The sequence below is a fragment of the Triplophysa dalaica genome, chromosome 7 (genome assembly GCF_015846415.1).
Source record: "Triplophysa dalaica isolate WHDGS20190420 chromosome 7, ASM1584641v1, whole genome shotgun sequence".
Taxonomy (NCBI): Eukaryota; Metazoa; Chordata; class Actinopteri; order Cypriniformes; family Nemacheilidae; genus Triplophysa; species Triplophysa dalaica.
The window spans coordinates 14,780,601-14,802,377 of NC_079548.1; the positions used below are offsets into that span (position 1 = coordinate 14,780,601).

Below are 21,777 nucleotides of genomic sequence, written 5' to 3' on the forward strand. Positions count from 1 at the left end.
AACCAAAACCATCCTGCTGTGTTACATTTAACAGTTAAAACAGTATGAGTGAAGTGTTCCTTTAAACTTTAATTTAGAGGGTAGAGAAAGCCTCCCACTCAGTGAGCACATATGCATGGCTTTTATCTCTTCTAACCGTTTTTTCTCCTTCTTACCCTTTTTGTGATTGACAGCGGGTAGATTAGGTGGACCGCTGGAATTGGATAAAAATATTTGGAAAAAAACAAAGAGGGGCAGAAAAGAGGGGGAGCAAATGGGGGAGGGGTCACAAACAGTCCAGTCTTTAATCAGACCCAATGAGCCGACAGGCATGAGAAATCAGACGGCAAATTCATGATTACTTCAATAATAAATACCCAACACATATCAACAATCATGAAGCTTAAGACGGTTGCCAGAAGCTTCAAATGTTCATGAAGACACCAGTGTGACACAGGTTGGAAGAGGAAAAGAGAGAGCGAGAGTATAAAGCACAGCGAGGACAGTGAACACAGACTTGGCAGTTTGAGCACAGTGTGCATACAAATGACATCATTCCTACACAGACTAAATCAAAGCGAATTCACAGAACAAAAAGCAACAAACAAACAATGTAAACATCTAGTATAAAGACAAACTGAGCTCAATAGGCAAGATGTCAACTCATTTGATTTATAAAAAGGCTATCTCTTTATTTGACAACAGAGAGCCATTATAACTACAGTCTGTTATGCAATGGACGTACAGTTACATAGAGGTGAACACTTGCCTAAAATAGCTTTTAAATTTAAGGAACACAGTGCAATGAGGTCACATGCGAAAAAGTGCCTACGGATCCAATTATTCAATGCACAAATGGATTTTATTAATATAGGTCAATGCAAATTAACCAGGTCAATTCATAATTCTGACATTTTAGTAATGTCAAGTGACCTCAAGTTGCGCCTGATAGTTTGCTTGACGTTGAGAAAGCTTCTACTTAATATGTGATTTTTTTTTCATTCAGTGGTGAATGAAAGAACATGCACGTCTGGTTCTTTACCATAGACAGAGATAGGCCCACGGACATGTTTAAAGCTAAAAAAGAATTGGGTTGCCTTTACTTAAATCTATATAATGTTATATAGAATATTTTATATAATCTTATAATCTAAACCCGGGTCCACATGACACATTCTTTTGATGTATTTCTGACTTTACTTCATCAACACACAATGTACGTCATTGCTTTCTGTGTGGCACGGACATGTTGACAGCCTGTATCATCACCTTTTGCATTGCCAGCACTCAAGTCTGTTTTATATTTTAGTATGGCACTATTTTTGCTAGTCTCAGCTATGCTTGTGTTGTGAGGCAGCTATGTTGACAGCAGCTGTATTATCGTGGCACTCAGTGTTCTCGCTTTAATTTGAAAGCCCTGTAGAGACCAGCAAAAAGAACCGTTTATAAATCTAGTTCAAGATGTACAACCTTGACTTCACTTTGTCAGTGTACTAAAGAAATGCAATGATAGACACAGTGTTATGCATATTAGATCATGAATAAACGGCTTAAAGTTACTCTAGTGAGAAGATGGTGGTTTGGATTAAATTATATTTTTGAATCAAGATAATTAAGATTATAAAAGGAACCTTAACTTTGATTTCTAATTTCATGAAACAGAAAACTGAGATATCTTATGTAAGAGACCCCAGAGGATGAATTATTCTAGACAATAATTCTTCACTTCTGAGACTCTTGAAGATTCCCATAGCTGCGTCCCAATTCGTCGACTTATACTATGCACTAAAAGTATGTACTGATTTTATTATGGAAGGTATGGAACTGGCCGTTGATGGCTAGACCAGCGATTCCCAAACATTTTCATTCCAGGATCCAGCTAGTCAGGTATAATCTATCTCGAGACCCACCAAAATATTTCTAAATGGTAATACACATTCATCCTCTACAAGTAGAATAGTTTTTATTCCAAGAGAACATCTTAAATCTTTCTTGTTATCCCAGACAACTGTGCTACATTTTCCCGAGACTTATTTCCACGTTTTTTAGAACAAGTGCATATAACACCCTTAAATATATTCTGCCCCCTTTTCTATGTAAAGCTCACAGGTAACACTGGCCCATGAAATTCAATCTCACGTTGAGCTGCGATCCCGTGCACCTGATGAAAAGAGCACAGCATGTGAGAGTCAGAGCCCAGAGCTCCAACTAACAGCAAAACATCTTCATTTCACATATCACTCTGCATCTCATCTCACAACACCTGTCTGTGCTCGAAATACCACCAGCCTGAAACTCCACATGCTCAAGCATAAATCTGCTTCACATTCTCTACTATATTCATTAAGCTGAAAGTAGCTCAAACATTGGGTCATATGTACTGTATACCTGTGCTGCTTTTTTTAGTCCTGCACAAATAGCACATTCACATACTGCTCATAGTCAGATGCTACCACAAAGAATTAACAGTAAATTCACAAAAGTGCACAACATATGTTTGCTGGAGCAGATACATTAATTCTCTTGTACACTGGAGTTGACTTTGAGCTGACAAAAGAGTTAACAAAAGAGCAGAGCTTCTCCATGTAGCTCATTTGGTAGTGCATGAGGACTGCAACACAAACATCACAGGATACCAACAAATCAAAAAACGTTGCTTTGGATAAAGTGTCTATCAAATGCATGTAACTGTGGAGTTAATGAGTACACAGAGATAAATTATGTGTCTAGAGCAGGTTTCAGTTCTGTCCACCAGCAGACACTGCACCCTGCAGTGCAACTCTCTCTCTCTCTCTCTCTCTCTCTCTCTCTCTGCTTCAATGACAGGGAAGGACGTTCAGTCCGGACTCCAGACCTTCTCAAAACATCAGTAAAGTCTATGACCCACCAATTCAGCTCAGCCCATCAGCATACACACAGGGTCTGTCTTTCAGAAACATCCAATAAATAGACAAAAATACAGTATGATATTAATTACTATAGGAACTGAAATTTGCATTATAACTGCAAAAACAAATGGAAGTCGCATAAAAGAAGCAATGACAAGCGCCTCTTCTACAGTCTGTGTGTGCTGAGAGCTGTGGTTATCCATCAGTATAATCAATGTGACAGACTCATTAGTGCTCTGACTTGACTGTCATTCAGCAGCAGTCAGAGAGGAAACATCTCAAACTTCAATAATGACTCAACTGACCTGAACACAATACACACACTGTACACGTCCACAGCTACACACATTCCTTTATGTACACTACAGTATAAAATTTAGGGTCACTGAGCAAAATGTTTCTTATGACCTTACCTATCTTTTGATCTGAAGAATATGCCTTTGAAGACCATTTATTCAATATAACTTTTTGTAAAGTGTTTATTAAAAACGTTTTGTATTCATTTTAATAAAAAGTGTTTTTCGGAATTTCTTTCCAGAAGTTAATTCGTGTTATTCAACAGTTGGGTTTACTATCAGTCATGAGTAAGTGACCCTAAACTTTAGAATGGTAGTTTTATTTTTGTGTCTGAACGAAAAGCTAAGAACAATTGAGCAATTTGAATATTGAATGTATGGAAATGATTTAAATATTTTTTTACACAAATGACAACTTCATTTCTACCAGGACCGTCTACCTTTCTATCTGTAATAAAGTTAGTGTTCTTGGTTACCAAGGTAACAGCCGTGACAAAAGCTGTGTTTGTGGTGAAAGGTGAGCGATGTATGAAGACAATAAAGAGAAACATGACTTTAAGAGAACAATCACATCAGTGTGATCAGATAACCCCTCTTCTGAATGTGCTCACCTGACCGATGAGAAATCAGATCAGGCTGACACTCAATATAAACAATGCCAACTATAACAACACCCTTGATTAAGATTCAGTGCACACACTTGCCCAATAAAAAGAATCCCTTCCTCCTGACAAGAAAGTCATCTAGTAAAAACTGTATTATTAACAAATAAAGAAATAGAAATAAACCTGAATGTGACAGTTTAGTCCCAACAGAATATTACCATTTCAATGCTTTTGTGTTTTGGAAAGAGAGATGGACGAAAGAAGAGAGAGAAAAGGGGGGAGAGAGAGAGAGGGCAGCAGCACGACAAGAGAAGATCAATGCAAAGCTTGTGTCCCCTCTGCTCATTTGAAGTGCTAATATAACACTTTACTGCAGACCTCATAAAGAGTAAAGAATGATGCAGCATATTTGATACCTCGACACACCACACTCACATCTGGGTTTTTCAAATCATGGTGTATGAGAGTATCACGGTAAGTAAAGAGAGCTAACAAACAGGTTTAAATTTTTTTACAATCCATTTTTGGCAAGCACCATTACTTTAGTCCTCAAAAGGATGCTTGGAGTCATTATAAAACGCATCCAGGATTTATTTATTTATTTCCATCTCCATGGATTTATGCTGCTCATGTTTTTCGTCTGAACATCTAATTAGTGCATCCTAAAATGACATGGAAAGCTAATGATCATATTCCCAGTGTCTTTCCTAAATTGCAAAAAGCCTTAAGGAGCTACAGACACTCTTTTGCTCATTTTGTTACAGTGTTTATTTCCACAGGGTTGTTTTGATGCAGCAAAAAAAATCTTTATTGTAATTCATTGTTCGAACAACAAAGGTTTCATTCATGGCCGTAATTATTGACCTTCTATTGTGGATTTCAGCTGGTGATTAATGATATGAATAGTCGGTTTTATACCAGTGCAATATGTGACCACTTTAGCTGCTGGTGTATGAAGCTAAAGGCACATCACATCTTTTCAAACACCGCCACCTTGTGGTGAAGCACATTCATTTACATTAGCTTAATTTCAGCAATAAAATATCAGACCAAAAAGAAATTGTTTAGAGGTTGAGAAACAACATTAGCTTTGAAAACATAGGCTATGAGATATTGGCTGTAACAACTGCATTCTTACAAAAAGTAAAAACCCACATGGAAGTCTAATAACTTACCAAAAAGATAATGGCAGAGAAAGTTTAAATGCAAAAAAATGCAGTAGAAATTAATAGTAAAAAGGAAAGCTAATAGACTCAAAAAGCCACTTTTGTTTAATAGGTTGATGTGTATCACACTTTAATATTGCTGTCATGTATGTAATTGTTTATGTGTATAAGCGTCTGTGAATGTTGGGATCTCCTCGAGCCTGACAGATCCATTGAGCCACATTCAGCAAGTTGACACAAGACGTTAAACTATCCTGTGTCCCACGTTTTACAAGGCTTGAATGGTAACTTGAGCATCAGCCTGTGAAACAGTGGCAGTATGGACTGCTGTGTAGTGAGGGAGGGGGTCTTTTGCTCACCTCACTATAAAACATCAAGTTCACACCAGCTTTGCATTGAATCTGTTCTACTAAGGCTGAGGAAAAGAGAAGCTTGTTCAATGTAAAAGTAGTCGTACAATAGAGGCCCTCCCAAATAAAGGTGCTTACAGTTTCTGATGTGCCTTTAGGTTATTGCCTCTGCATAATGCATTAAAGAACAAGCAGGTGGACACGTTTCAAAAGAAAATCCCAGTCAATTGAACTGAAACCTTTACATCAAATGTATTGGACCAACCATCGCCGAGATATTATGTTTTCCCTCAAACAGGGTAGCTGAAGTGACTAAATCACACAGTAAACTATTAGACAAATACTTTTTGTTTCAGAGAATGACCCTCATTGAACCCTGTTGTTACTGTCAACAGACACTTATTAAAGAAGATGCAATTAGACACACATTCACAGCACAACTTGTTTCCATTTGACCGGTCCCAATGTTTTGGCTTTAGGGGGTCACTAACAGCCTAACATTTAAAACTCCTCCTACCTGATAGTAGTAACCATTATCGGTATGGTACGGCTGTGCTCCGATGCTGGGTGTGCCGAGGGCAGTTTTCAGAATTTCCTCACAGCCTAAAATGAGACACAAGTATTGAAAAAGAAATATTAATCTTGTAAAGAGGCGTAAACATTCTTTTACTGTTCTGATACAAAGAAAATGTGATCTGTGTAAAGGAGAGTATGTGGCTATTCATTAAGCATATAATCAAATGCTACATTCATTTATTTTAAGGTATAGTTCTGCCCAAAATAAAGAAGTGTTTCAAAGGTTTGGTGTCCATACAGTGGAAGCCAATCGAGGCCAATGCTATTTGATCCTCAATCCTCAAAATATCTTATTTTGTGCTCTGCAAAAGAAAGAAAGTCATACAATTTTGAAATGACAAGAATGTGAGGAGCATGCAGTAAAAGAGGCATTATTGCATTATTCTCTGATCTACCCTCACACAAAGATACCCTTCATATTCACAAAACCATCTGCAGAAATAAAACAGGCAAAGTAACATGACATGAATAAATAACATCCAGCGACAGGCAGTGAAGGGCAGCCCAGGCCTGAGCTCCATTTATGGTCACATTGTGTAAAGTATAGTGAAGCTTCAGGACTCTGTGACAACTCAAGTGAACCATAGACAGCTTGCACTGGCACTGAGAATGTCCCAAACGGGCACATACTGAGGTCAATACATAGATATATAAACTGTGCACAAAGGGCTGAATAGTAAGGGCTGATACCAGGACAGTGGTACAATTCTGCACCTGCAAGTCCACCACATACAAGAGCACAGTGTTTTAGTTACATTAAAGGGACAAATTGTGCTTTTCTCACTTAATATAATCTCAGCCGATCTTGTTGTAAACCTAATTATTTATATTTTCTCTTTTTTTTAAGTGTTTTACAATTCAGCATTAAGTGTGTCTAACACCCTTTTATGACTACACAATTTGCTTAACCCAGGGTTAAAATTGGCCCTTATCCAGGGTTAAAAGACATTAATCCCAGACTAAGTGTTGTGCCAAGAATTCTATATTGTTGCTCTGTGGACACACTGTTATGTTTGTGTTGTGCGTGCTGGGAAACAGGGACTGGGTGATTCATTAGGGATGGTGATATGAAGGGAAGACCTCTGGGTCTCATTAAACACCGGGCACTGGGGGACAGACTCTGCACTCAAGTCTCTGGGCCTTCAGCCCATTTGGCCTGCCTTACGCTCCACAGCATCCCGCCTGTCCTTTATCTGTCTTCCATATGTAGTGCGCGAGTCCCTGTCCCCGTACTGCTTGCAAGATCTCGGAGTGTCTTTGGTTGACAGATGCATCCCTGCTTATTGTCCTCTTAATGAGAGTTAAATATTATTCCCAGCAGGGAGGAGCTAATGTGCCCATTAAGTCACATTAAGTCCCCTAAAACAGTAATAATCTAAAATTAGATGAACTGTGATTACACAGTCACCATGTCAGTAAAACCTTTTTACAAAGTCCTCTAGTGGTGTTTGACACTATATAATCAGGATAAGCATCACCCACCTTTTAACTGAGAAGCACAACCCACACAAACAAGTGCATTATTGTGTGTCATTGTGTGAGGAAATGTTGCGAAACATATAATACGCAAAGTTTATGATCAGTTAATAACAATTAGAGATGTTTGTAATTATGTTGTTCGAATGTTGTTTTTTCAATCAGAAAAATCAGGAGTTTTTGGCTGTGAAGCCAAGTCTATTCAATGTATCTATTCACATATATTTTAAGTCCTTTTAGGTTATCATGGCATCTTTCCTCTTATTTGAATGCTAATACGCCTATAGTGTATCAAAATACACTCGCAAAGCCAATAGCATCAATTTCCGTGTAAACTGTAGCTACAGTATATGTGTTTGTTTTAGAATTGATACCCATATGTTGGTCATTTTAATTAAGCACCTGTCTGATAGAACATTTTGTCTTGGACTTAGCCTTTGTCTCTATTTCCGTTTGTACACATTGTGCTGTTTTTAACAGCTGTGTGTGACAGAACAAAAGACATGCGCTCTGTGTGTCATAGCGTGGACTTTTATGGCTTAAGTGAAGGTACATCAAAGGGTTTTTCACACTAAATGAGAAAGTATCTTGTGGTATATCATGACAGAAATGAATTCAGGTCTAGAATGTTCTGCAGGATCTTTTCGATCTAGTAACAATAGATTCATCAACAGCATCAATGGGCTTGAAATATTGCTATGAGGGAACCTGCTCACTTACCTTTGATCGCAAACACTCCGTGGCAAAAATCTTTGAAGTTGATTCTGCCGTGAGCATTTGGGTCCAGGTACTTGGCAAAGTTCTTCACCTGAAAAAGAGAGCGGTCGTGAGTATGGCAACCACAAAATCACAGAAGTTTAAATGCATGACAGGATGTGTGTATCATTGAAGCTCCCACAGATGATGCAGAAGAACAGAAGCGAGAAATTCTTCTCTCAGTCAGCAGGTGTTTGTGATGGACAGCTGTCTGTTAGTGATGCAGACTGATCTGACACGCTGCTGACACATGACAAGACTCGCTTATTCATCTCCAAGACCATTTACATTAAACCCTGTTCGAGCTTGGCTGTCTCTTTTAAATGAACGTTTGCAGTTCGAGAAACCTTAGAGGTTGCACTTTCATGGCTTGCAAGACTTTTCGGCTATAATATAAGAATCCAGTTTATTGAGAGAAATAACAAATATGCATAAATAAAACAATTGGTGACATCCTATTAATTCCTAAAAAACAAAAGGCAAAGAAATGCTCTTATCTTCTGAAACTCTAAATGCCTTTATACACCAGGAGACATTCAAGAAAATATCTCAATTTCATCTCAATGACATCTAGAAGACACATTTAAGATGTTAAACCAATTTTTCATTGCTACAGGGGCAAGGATCATTGCCCTTTGTTGAAGCAAAAGGGTTGGCAGACGTTTGAAACATCTCATGTTAACCAAGCAAATCCTCATATCTGTGATTTACGCCTCAACCATCCTCCCAGCTCCTTGACAACGTCACCCCTTACTAAATATACTCACCTCTAAGAGGATAAGACGTGCTTTTGACAACCGTTAAAATTATTCACCACACTTCCATTCAAAATAGAAGTGTTTATCGCAAGGGACCTAACAGAGACGATCATTTGAGCAGGAGGGATAGTTCACAAAGCTATAAAGCAGGCTGTCTTCAAACCCCGTTCGAGAGGTTTTGTCTGTGTCTATGATGGTTCATGCACACCAGGCACAGAATAACTTGCATGGGGTAAATAAATAATTTGCCCCAAATTTCTGTTTCCCTGGAACATATTGGTTACATATGCGAGGGACACAGAGACATGGGGAAAAGAGAAAATGTATACGGTTCTGTCCAAAACGGGTTACATAGGTCAAAGGCAGAGTTGCAGCAAATGTTTGGCCAGATAGAGAGGGACAGACAGATATGAAGATGGAAGACAGTGGCACAGCTCCATGACTGCAATGCTACAGATTGTAGTGATTCGTGCCTTAAAACAAAGTTGGCTACTAGCCGTCATATAAATAAATGACACCGTCATCCTCCTATCACTGCCATGAATTCCCAACAGAGGTCAGTATATCACATCATCCTGAAAAAAAATCTGAAACAGATCAGCAACAACATTCTTGAAAAAACAAGAATTCAAGAATGGTAAAGAAAGCCATGTAAATTAAGCATTTACAGAAGAATCTATATCTAATACTCATACACTGCAGAACCATACAACAGAAAACATCTTGCAGCAGTGTTTTCTATTAGTGTCGGTGAAGCAGAGCTGTTGTTAATGAGTGTTGTATCAAAGGTTTAATGTTAGCAACCGCTCTTCAAGGCCACCACTGAGCAGCCTGTGGGAGGGGAAGGAGAGAAGAGCCCGAGGGCCGACACACATGTTCAACACACGTTCTGTGCTCGAAACATCCTCGTGCTCTCTATGCGTACCAATCACAGCAACCATGAACAACGTCACCGGGAGAGACATGAGATGGAGAAATGATGAAAGTATGCTGGAAAATATCAATTTATGAGAGACATTGAAAAAAGTAAATGGAAGGAGACATTCACAAAGAATGTTATAGATGTTACCATTCAAAGAAATAGTTTAAGAATTATTGTAAATGAAAGATTAAAAAATAAATGAATGGCTCAAAAGCCTTGTTTTGCAGGCTGTTATCGTGACTGTTTCTCATATGATTCAGAATCTGTGACTAGCACCACACAGAGAAACCAGTAATCTCTGACCGTAACTCACACTGACACACTCATGGTGTTACATCACTTCCTTCTACACGAAGCACTGAACAGTATAACTGCGACTGGCACTACATGGTACAATTCCTTTTTAACTGATCTTATTATAGCACATCCTCTTTGGGATATACAATTTTATTTGATTTAATGTTTGACATGTATATCTTAAAGTACACTCTTGAAAATAAATGTGCTTCACAGTGACAAAGAACCATCCTGTAAAAGGTTCTTTAAAGAACCATCTCCTTTTTACTTTTTTACGATCTAAAGAATCTTTTCTCGCCACAAAGAACCTTTTGTGAAACAGAAAGGTTTTTCAGATGTTTAAGGTTCTTGGTGGAACCAAAAAGATCTTCTATGGCATCGTTGAACCTTTTGAAGCACCTTTTTTTAAGAGTGTAAGACATACTGATTTAGAAAATGATAGAACACAACAATTACAAAAATAAAACAAAAACAGCTAGTCTTAATACCAAATTCTAAAACAATGTAACAATATAAAACAATACAATATATTATGCATTATAAACACCAATAATAAAACTTGTATGAAGATTATTGCATACTGTTATATTAAACATGGTGAGTTTATCCAGTGCACGCTGGCTGCACTTCCGGACTAAGGGTCTGGATAGAACCTCTGCTGGGTCCTTCACCCCTGAGCCCAGCATCACGCAGATAACATCAACCCATTTATCATCATGTTGACTTCTGCAAACTGCTCACCATGTTTAGCATGAAAAATGGTCACAGAACCCAATGTACCCAAAGAAAATTTTGCAAGCTTCATCAAAATTAGATTCTCTTAATCTAAAATTAACCTGGAATTACATTTTCTTGAGCAGAGAACGCTGAATGAACATGAATGAAACTATGAAAAGCAAACTAATCTTTGAAACAGCACTGATTCAAAAAGATCTCTTAAATATTCAGGTGAAGTAAAGTTGTTGTGCGTATTGAATATATATTACTGCTGCCCAAAACAACAACTGAAACTCATTTTAAATGTCAAAGAGCCCCCGGGCCCACAATTCCTTATGGATTGAATTTAATGTGTAAAGAAGTCCAATTAAACATCTTGCTCAGCTGAATTAAAAAGTGACGACCACAAATGGCAGGACAGGGCAGAGCAGCACACACAAAAAACTGTCAGGTTGTTGGGAGTAGTTTTTTTGACATAAAAATGTAATAGAAAAAATTGGGCAAACATCTAATCCAAATGTATTTATTAACACCCTTATCAGGTTACAGCTGAGTGGACAGAAATTATTAAGCAGCTATTGATGCATTTATTATAGAAATTATTGCAATTCTTCTATTATTGTGTCATATGGTGAGACAGGATTTTTTTTTAAAAACTATGAATATAAATCTCTTTTAAATACCTATTTCATATTATGGGTTAAATAGATATATTTTCATATAAAATAATAGATTATTAAGCGTTTGCTTTATGATTTTTCGCTATGTCATAGGATACAAATATATCATATCTGTCAAATAACCATAACGGTGTTCTGTAAAAATGAAACCATTCAAGATAATGTTTAAGACAAACAAAAGAGAAGATTTTTTGAGGTTGGTATATCTTATAGATTTACTGAAATAAATGGCGCCCTTCTATCAGCAGTCAGCACAGTGATAAACTATGATTGTCATGGTGACAGTGAAGGAAATGAGCACTTTAACAGCTGTTTTTGTGCTTGTTGGGTTATTAGGTAGAACATTTAGGGGTTGTGCATCCGTGTTAAATCTCATTCATACTGAAAAACATGATGAGAGACAAAAAAAAGGCCTGCTGACAAACAATGTGGCCCAACCGGGCAGAATAATGGGCATCTCTGTAGATGATAAAGGTTAATGAGGATTAGTGAAAGCAGCTGTGATTCACTGTCATTATGTTGTTTGTTTTGGTCACGCTCTAAATACAGGCATTTCTCCTGAGTAGACAAGCTGAACAGACAGATCAAGCCAATGATCGACAGAGTGCAGAAAAGTAAAGGAATTAAAGGTTACATCAGATAAATCGTTATGGAAATCAACTAGATTTCTATTGAAACTCTACATTTAATTAATTTATTTTGTTATCCCCTGCTGATTTAAAGAATAAAACAAATAAACAAAAAATGTCTAAATTAAGCTAAATCACAACAAGCTAAAATAATAAAACACGCTGAAAATCTGTAAGCATACATGATGACATCAATGCTGAAGAAAGAGAGTGAGGAGACAGTTGTCTTGGTTACTTAGCGGAAATGCAATTATTAAATTGTTAGTGTTCAATAATCTACATAGTGATTACACCACAAACGATTGGAACCATTTCTATTTGTATAATAGCATTAAGATATGTCTATCTATGTGAACGTAACAACCTGTTTGCCCTATAATATTCATGGCAACGCTTTTCAAAGACATCCGGCGGAGACTATAGCCTCTAATGTACAAACACAAAATACCGTATTATTAACTAAATGAAACAATTGACTTTTCCTTTTCAGGTTTGTAAGAGTTAAGAAATTGAGTCACTAAGAGCATCTTACTTCATCTCCCTGGCCGAACTGTATACCCAAATCCACGAAGTGCTCAACGCGAATATAGCCGTCCGCATCGTCGTCGCACACGTCGAAGACTTCTTTGAGCTTCTTCAGAAAAACCAGCAGCTGTTCTTGGTCGGGGAAGACATTTCCATCCATCCTTACGATGATGTGTTATGGTGTATCAGAGAGACTCGAGTCTGCGTGCGCGCTCGCCATCGTCTCTGCCTCACTCAGCGCTCTGACATCAGCAGCATCACTAGAGGTTCGTTCGCATTCCTGCGTCACACGCCGATCGGTCTGCGCAGCTTCGCATGAAAACTCTTCAGCAGGTTCAACCATCTGAGCTTGCGAAAGAGGTCACGCTGATGCTGACCTGCTGCTGGGAGAAGGTTGTGGGTGTGACGTCACCTGCCTGATGCCTACCATCAACCAAACTACATTTAATTTAGACATCTTTTTGGACGTTTTTAATCCATAAGAAATATTTTGATAGAAACATAGTATTACTATGAATGAAAGGTATTTATGAATAAGACAACAATGCAAGTCCAAATTTGTATAAAAACTATTTATTTCGCTGAAATTAAGAAATCACATAAAAAAAATTGTACAATGAAACCAGATGTAAAAATTTGACAACAATAAAAGATTGACGATAACTGCATGGCTCTGGCTCAGACTTGTATTATCAGATTTTCATCTCTCATTCTCCACAATGAGCCGGGGCTCCAGAAGAGAATCCCAACGCTCCGTCAGCTGCAGTAAAGACATAAAAGACAGATTTGTTTTAGTTTACCACAGCATGCACACATGACAATAAACGGCCCTCTTTCACACTGACAATTAAAATAAATAATCAGACAGCAACATATGTGTGTTGGATTGGGGAACGGGGTAAAAATCCAAAAAAGGGTTAAGCGTCTAAAGAATGATTGCCTCTAAATCTTCAAATACAATATGCCAAACCTTTGTTTTTTTCAATGTACATGTTGCATGAGTTCTAATTCATTCTTATTAGTACCGTATAGTTTATTTCACACAATGTGACAGGGTAAAAAGGCAAGTAAATGATAACTTTTCTGTTTTTTTTATCCAGATCTTACAGACTTCCTGACCAACACCCAGTCAGCAAATAATCTAATAATAAAAAAATGTCAGCAAATTAGATGAATATACATTAAGAAGGTACTACTGTTTATAAGAAAGTGCCAGACCTTAAATAAATAAAGATAAAACATTTTAAGAGTTTGTTGCGAAAGGTATTCAGCTACACTGTTAAACTATGCACATTTATCAATATTTTAATCAATAATATAGCTAGAATAAGATTGAGCACACTAAACACCTGTGATCCATGTGTGACAGCATATTCTACTCTCTCAGATCCATCAGGGTTCTCATACACCAGGTCAAACTTCCCAGGTTCAGCTGGGGCTAAAACACACAGAAAAAATGTTCTTCAGCAAAAGTAATAAAGCTGTTGTCAAATTCTGGGCTTAGAAATAACTTGGCAATAATAAAGGATACGTTTTGCTGATACCTTGACGTTGTGAGAGCAGTTCAAGCTCTATCATATTTGTCTGAGGATGGATTGCGATAATCTTCCCTTCCTAAAGAAAGCAATCACTGTTTCTGAGTATAAAGATCAGTTGTATTAGCAGAAAATTTGAAAAAGCTTTGGACTTTACTTTATATTCAGACACATGGGGTGTGTAGTTTTCTGTCAACTCCAGAAGCTGTCCAACATGAAAGAGAGAAATCAACTGACCACACCACAAATAACTTTGTAACCAAAAAATGATCCAACCAACTAATGATCACATATAATATTATCAAGAGACTGAAACAAACGAGTGTAAGAGTTTCCATTATGATTGATCATACCTTAAAGGCAATCTTTTGGCCCACTGCAGGGGGTGCTGCGAGTAAGGGCAAAGTCGTGTAGTCTCTTCGGGGGACTGGTTCAGGTTCTGGAGGATTCTACAATAACACAAAAGTAGGTGTGACCTTTTTTAAAAAGGCGCTACAAATCTTGAAATGCAAAAAAAAGCAGTCACAGAGAAAAGTAGCACTTAATTTAGATGGTAAGTGCAAAACATGGCTTGATTCTTACCTGTATTATAAAACTGTCATTAATCAGTAAATCTCTTCGTTTCAGCTGTTCTTCATTCTCATAGTTGTAATGCAGGTCTTGTTTCCAAGGTGTTCCCCTGGCCCTACCAAAGCCTCCTCTCCCACTGCCTCTGTTCCCACCGCGACCTCTGCCTCTCTCCTGGCCGCTCGTGTTACCTCTGGTCCTCCCTGCTGATTCACCAGTACTTGATCTCAAACCAGCTATGTTCAACCCCATTCCTTGAAAATTTGGTTTCTTAATCACAAGCTCTATTTCACTGGCATCTGAGTCGGAGCTCTCGGTCTCATTCTGGGGCTTTTTAGAACCAGAGGCAGAAACAGACAGATCAGGACAATTTTGCGTGGTTGAGGGGAGTTGACCTGGTACCTGTGATTTCTTAGCGGAGGGTTTGACTTGGCTGGGTGATGAAGAAGAAGAAGAAGAAAAGGAGGATGAATCGGTTGAGCTCTTTCTTTGTTTAGGTGTTTGTATAGGAATTTTAGATATTACAGAGGTTGACAGTTTAGGAAGTGGAACAGGTTTAGGTGTAACAGGGATGTTGCTTTTGCTGGTTGATGGTTTAACTGCACCATCGGAGGAGTCTGATGATGAGGCTTCTTTCCTTGTAGCAACAGTGCCATTCTTGGCAATGCCAGTCTGCTTAGGTTTTGGTGGAGAAGGCTTACTTTGAGACTCCTCCTCACTGCTGTCTGAAGAACTTAACTCCTGATTCTTTGTTCTCGATGATTTGTCACTGGTTGAGACACTGGAAGTGTTTTTTTTGTTGGTTTTGCTAGACGAGTTGGCTTGCTCTATAAGTTGAATAGTCTTTTGAGGTGTGCTAGGATTGTTGGCAGACTTCTGTTTTTTTTTCTTTTTCTTATGCTTCTTTTTCTTGCCAGTATCTGCTGGTGCAGAGCCATTGATCTGAGCATCTTCTTGCTTTTGTTTCTTACTTGAAGCTTGGGTAGCACAGACCTGCACCTCATCCTCTCTTCCTCTTTTCTTACCCTTGGAGTTGTGAGTTTCAACGTTCTGGTAAGCCTCACCACCATTAACAAAAACACAACTGGACACCTTTACCCTGTTAATAAAAATGGAGAAAATGTATTTTCAGTGACACCATGATTCTTTTAGATAAAAATGACAAATATCATGGTTAACCTATATTATAATGAGTCCGTGGTAAATGTGTGGTTACCATCGTTTTACTACAAAGGTTATGGTTCATTTTCTAACGAGGAAACAATAGGTGGCATGGAATCCATGCATAAATGTTTAATTCACTTACCGTATACTGTCATTGTCACGTACTATATAGATATTTTCTGTGGTGGTCAGGTAACAATCTTCAATGAACAGGTCTAAGAGGGTCTTACGGCTGTAACCGAACTTTTCCTTTATGATGCTGGACAGGTCTGCGACCACTCGGCATTTGTTCAAATCCACCAACAACCAACACATCCGACACTCAGGTGTCGCAGGAGGAGGATACTCGAAGTACAATCTTACCCTGATGGAGTTGAGACTAGAGGCGGCCATGCCTGTGCCGAGTTTTCAATGAGGATGATGGAGGCGCACACTGTTTTAAACCGGGGTCTAAAGCAAGCTGTTGCGCCCTCTGTCGCCTTCTTCCGGCCTGGAAGAGAACAGCACCTTGCAGCTATTTTCCTCATTCGATCACGCTTGAAGTCAGCTGACTAAAGAAGTCATATGATACTTTATATCAGTTTGTTTAGAGGACTGGTGTTGTACATATAGGCGATCAGTCCAAACACAGTCACTGTGCTAAGCCTGATCTACAGGTCAATAACAATGGAGCGGTCGTGGATTGGGATGCTGACTGTGATGCTGCTGTTTGCTGTGGTTATTCAGAAAGGTATGTGAGAGATATGCTGTTTTTACATTTACATTTAGGCATTTGGCAGACACTTTTATCCAAAGCGACTTACATTGCTTTATCCTATACATTTTACATAGGTATTTGCAATCCCCTGGGCTCGAACCCACAACCTTGCGTTGTTAACGCAATGCTCTTACCACTGAGCTACAGGACAGCTTTTTGTTGTGTTTGTGGTCTTACTTTGGATGTAATTACAAAACGAGCAGAGATCCTGTTCATATTTGTGACTTTAAATGAGAAACGAAAGTGAAAGATGAAATATTGTCTAACAGTTACATTTGTATCAAGTCACGGTCACGTGACCCCCAAACCTTTCCTTTATCCTAGAGAAAATATCGAGTAATATCATCTTTATTTCGCTTAAGATAATATTATTTTTATCGTTGAAACAATGTTTTTCATTAGCATTTGTGTCCCCATAGTTTTACTACAAATATTTTGGTTACTATAGTGTGTACATTTGTTGTTGATTTTATTGTGAAAACAGGCAGCTGTGTTCCAGTTCAAGCCAAAGAATCATGGGGTTATGTGGATGTCCGTGATGGAGCTCATATGTTCTGGTGGCTTTACTACGCCAACAGCTCCAGCGCCAGTTATAAGGAACTACCTTTGGTCATGTGGCTGCAGGTTTGTGACCTCTTTGACTGTTTCAATGATAAACCACTGGTGCTGCTGTTAAGAATTCACATTCAGCTGTCATATAGAGTCTTCACATTTCCTTCTGTGCATGAGCAAAGAAACATGATAATGTTCATTGTTATTTTAGGGAGGCCCTGGGGGATCCAGCTGTGGTTTTGGCAACTTTGAAGAAATCGGACCCCTGGATAGAGACCTTAAGCCGAGAGAAACCTCATGGGTGTGTAAACTAAATTTATATTCTGTGTTAAAGGAACAGATCCCCCAAAAATGAAAATTCTGTCATCTGTATATATTTCTTTGTTCTGAGGAACACAAAGAAGATATTTTGAAGAATGCAGGAAAAGCAAACTTTTGACTATTATTGTAATTTTTCTACTATTGTAGTCAATGTTGGCCAAGAACTGTTTGGTTAAACACATTCTCCTAAACATTTTATGAACAACAAATCAAAATGTATACAGGTTTGGGTAAACTCGAGCGTGAGTAAATGATGACAGATTTTTTGGGGATGAACCCTCTCTTTTACAACAGTTTTCATGGTATTTCACAATTCACATATTTAGAATCTGTGAAGGATTCAAATTTATTTATACACCCTTAAAAAAAAAACTACAAATATTTGTTTCTCTGCAGGTGCATGCATCCAGTATGCTATTTGTGGATAACCCAGTGGGCACCGGCTACAGTTACACAGACTCTGAAGGTGCTCTCACCAAGGACGTTGCGATGGTTGCATCAGACATGATGGTCCTCCTCAAGAACTTTTTCTCTCTAAAGACAGAATTTCAAGTATGTAGCACAAAAAATATATATTCTGTATTCTTAACCAGAGTGTCTAACTGATACATGTTCTTCCAACAGAGCATCCCTTTCTACATATTTTCTGAGTCATATGGAGGCAAAATGGCAGCCGCTATTTCCCTCGAGCTCACAAAGGTAATGTTTGTCATCAGTTTTGAAACCCGAAAAGACGACTTCAGATCATGCGCTCTGCGTATTTGATCTTAAATTGGAAATGCATGAGTCAGATCCATTACTACTTCCTCAAAAGCTTTCTGCTTTTAATGAATGCATTTTTTACTTGTTTCTTTATCTTGTTCTTTTGACCGAACACTCTTCAACTTCATTTTGATTCTGAATTCAATGTTAATTTCTCTTTAGGCAATTCAAGCGGGTTCAATCAAATGTAACTTTGCTGGGGTTGCATTAGGGGATTCCTGGATCTCTCCTATAGGTCTGTACAAAGATTGTTAAGTGTGTTCTACTGTTAACGTGATCTCATTCAGCTGATACCTGATTCACATCACATATTACAGTGCAGCAGTCAAAGCTCATTGTTTTTTTTTCTTGCAGATTCAGTCATGACATGGGGTCCTTATCTTTACAGCACAGTGAGTAACTCACAATTCACACCTTTGTATTTAAATTAGATATGATTGCATTACGTTTGATCAAAACCCATTACTAGAGTATTGATTTAATCAGTGTTTCATGGATTTAGTGCATGTTAAAGGCCAACAGTCCTAATAGCTCTATGTTTTGATTTGCTTTATTTATGTAAAATATTTCTGATGACTAAAAGTAAAAAGTGTGTGCTTAATGAATACATTTGAATGAATACTGCTAATGTGTTTGTCTGTGCTGTTATTTTTAGTCTCTTTTGGATGACAATGGACTGGCAGAAGTCAATAAAGCAGCAAAGGGGGTGCAGCAGGCTGTAGAACAGGGCCAGTACCAAAAAGCCACTGAGATGTGGTCCGTCACAGAAAATGTGGTAGAACAGGTGAGTTATCTGTGTGCGGTCTGTAAACAAATAGGCAGTTTTATTACTTAAATGTCAAGTGCAGATTGTTTTTAATGCATTTTTAAGCTTTATGCATATGCCTTCAGTTAGTTTCTTATTTGCTACAGAACACAAATGGAGTAAATTTCTACAACATCCTCACTCAAAACCCCGATGAGATGGTGAAAACCAGCTTGGTTCAAAACTCAGAGGAATTACTTTGTGAGGAACTTAACATGCACATTCAAACTATCTATATTGTTTGGTGTTGAATATGTAAATAAAAGCGTTTTGACTATTTTCTTGTTTTTGCAGCGTCACTGAAGCGACGTCACATTCACCCTTTGCACCGACAGTCTCTTTCAGAGTTAATGAATGGACCAATCAGAAAGAAACTTGATGTCATACCAAAGAATGTCACATGGGGAGGTAATGATCTGTTTTATGATCCATAGAGGCATGCCTATGTCTGCAAATTCACAACATACGTTTCCCACTGTTCCTGCAGGACAATCTGGGGCTGTATTTGTCCACATGGCAGAAGATTTTATGAAGCCTGTGGTGGATATTGTAGATGAGCTTCTTGCTGCTGGGGTCAATGTCACAGTCTACAATGGCCAGCTGGATCTTATTGTGGACACAGTTGGTGAGAACTGTCAAGCATGAGTCAACCAAGTATATTAAAAAGACACTTAAAATAGCTCTCTTTCATTTAGTATTACCATCAATATTTTGTGATTTGATACTTAAACCACTTTTGAGGGCAGTCAAAAACATACAGACCATATATATTTGCAGTGTAATCTTCTCTGATGTATACCAAATAACAGGACTACATATAATCACTCTGGCAATAGAACAGTTAGATCTGAGTGTTTGTATAAACCGGGCCTTTTACTCATCTATTTGATATTTAGGAAGCCTATAATTATTGAGTGCTGTTTTAAATAAAGTCTGCACTCTTGTGATCATTTGTATCTGGTGTGTGTGTGTAGGTCAGGAGCTGTGGGTGAAACGGTTGAAATGGGATGGGCTCCAATACTTTAACCAGATGAAATGGACAGCACTGGAGGACCCACAGACCGAGAACCAAACTGGAGCCTTCTATAAGAAATACAAAAACTTTGCCTTCTACTGGATCCTTAAAGCTGGACATATGGTAGGATACATTATATTTTTCACTTTTTTGTACTTGGCAATGTAGAAAATACTGTCAATTTAATATTCTTAAATTTCACATTATCCCACTATTGCAGCAACAGTTTTGTCCTGAACAGATTATTACCTCAATTTTTATTCAAGGACATATGTCATGTAAACATATCTATTCATTCCATTATGTCAGATCCCATCAGACCAGGGGCCAATGGCATTACGGATGTTGAAGATGGTGACTCAGCAGGAGTGATGGATCATATGCTGACACCTACTGAAATATCTTGTTATCCACTTTTAGACAATCAACGCTCCAATTCACCACAACATGACACTCTTTTTTTTTTAATTCATTTGCTTCAGATTTTAATCAGTGTTTGTCTTGTACAATATGTAAAATTGATATTGTGTGATCAATAAAGTAAATTTTGATACAGTTTTAATTACATCTTGAATTTTGAAATGTCTTGCCAAGAATCCGCTTATGACACAAAAATAAACATATTATCTCAAGATTCCATTTTTTAGCTATCTGCAACAGTTAAGATAAAAAAGCTTTATAATGAAAATGAAATGCATCCATGTTTCACTTCTTGCATGATTCATAATAATTTAAATAATTTTAGGTGGGGGGGAAATTTTGAGTAAGTGGTTCTCTTGATTTTATCAGTAAGTGGGCTATTGACACAAAATTTCCACCAGATGTAGCCATCAAGCCAAATATTAAATTCATACAAAGAAATCGGAACATTTAAGTGTACTAGTTCAGTCATAATTAATAAAGTGAAATGACACAGGGAATAAGTATTGAACACATGAAGGTAACAAGGTGCATAATGGCATAAAAAGCCAGGAGATCACCTGAAATCTGTCAGTATGGAGAGAGAAACCCTGCCCCCTATCAGTACTAATTGATATCATCTGCTTTAGTCCTAATTGATGGCCTATAAAGGCTTCTCATTACCTAGAAGGCACACAGGAAAGATTTCATGATGGGTAAAAGCAAGGAAGTCTCTGTAAATCTTTGTAATCTTATTGTTGAAAAGCATTTTGATGGGAATGGTTATAGGTGCATTTCCAGAATGCTGAATGTTCCTGTGAGCACAGTGGGGGCCATATATTATAAATGGAAAGAGCATCAGTTTACCATAGTCCGAGGAGTCCAAAGACTAATCAGGAGAGTTCTCCAAGAGCCAAGAACCACTCGGGCAGAACTTCAGGAAGACCTTGCATCAGCAGGTACTGTTGTTTCAAAGAAAACTATAAGTAATGCACTGAACCGCCATGGCAGCAATACACACTCACCACGCAAGACTCCATTGCTGAACCAAAAGCATGTTGAGGCTCGGTTAAAGTTTGTGAAAGAGCATTTGGAGAAGGCTGTGGATTATTGGGAGACTATAGTATGGTCAGATGACAGCAAAATTTAACTTTTTGGCACTCATTCTACACACCCATTTGGAGAAGAAATGCCACTGCTCACCACCCCAAGAACACCATACCAACAGTTAAGTTTGGGGGTGGAAGCATTATGGTTTGGGGCTGCTTTTCAGCAAGGGG

General features: G+C 38.1%; 3 protein-coding genes across 3 annotated transcripts in view; 1 reads left to right on the forward strand and 2 right to left on the reverse strand.

Moving 5' to 3' along the window:
* rab11fip4a (RAB11 family interacting protein 4 (class II) a) overlaps window positions 1-12,835 on the reverse strand; it is a 32,512-nt gene extending 19,677 nt beyond the window's left edge. The window contains exons 1-3 of the mRNA XM_056753719.1: window positions 12,628-12,835; window positions 8,057-8,144; window positions 5,802-5,887 (exon numbers count right to left, since the gene is read on the reverse strand). Coding sequence (XP_056609697.1) covers window positions 5,802-5,887; window positions 8,057-8,144; window positions 12,628-12,780 — 327 coding nt within the window. The 5' untranslated portion in view covers window positions 12,781-12,835. The remainder of the gene's footprint in view (window positions 1-5,801; window positions 5,888-8,056; window positions 8,145-12,627) is intronic.
* A 348-nt stretch (window positions 12,836-13,183) lies between these two features.
* Window positions 13,184-16,320, reverse strand: coil (coilin p80). The gene is made up of 7 exons (XM_056753068.1): window positions 16,029-16,320; window positions 14,738-15,821; window positions 14,509-14,604; window positions 14,313-14,360; window positions 14,165-14,234; window positions 13,970-14,058; window positions 13,184-13,380 (listed from the first exon to the last, which is right to left on the reverse strand). Exons 1-7 carry the CDS (start codon window positions 16,277-16,279, stop codon window positions 13,321-13,323), a joined length of 1,698 nt encoding a protein of 565 aa, XP_056609046.1. The 5' UTR covers window positions 16,280-16,320; the 3' UTR covers window positions 13,184-13,320.
* A 97-nt stretch (window positions 16,321-16,417) lies between these two features.
* On the forward strand, window positions 16,418-20,730 carry scpep1 (serine carboxypeptidase 1). The gene is made up of 13 exons (XM_056753468.1): window positions 16,418-16,616; window positions 17,128-17,267; window positions 17,407-17,496; window positions 17,913-18,068; window positions 18,141-18,215; window positions 18,441-18,513; window positions 18,633-18,670; window positions 18,934-19,062; window positions 19,191-19,284; window positions 19,378-19,491; window positions 19,571-19,708; window positions 20,058-20,221; window positions 20,408-20,730. The coding sequence occupies exons 1-13, from the start codon at window positions 16,553-16,555 to the stop codon at window positions 20,468-20,470; spliced, it is 1,338 nt and encodes a 445-aa protein (XP_056609446.1). The 5' UTR covers window positions 16,418-16,552; the 3' UTR covers window positions 20,471-20,730.
* The last annotated feature ends 1,047 nt before the right edge of the window (window positions 20,731-21,777 follow it).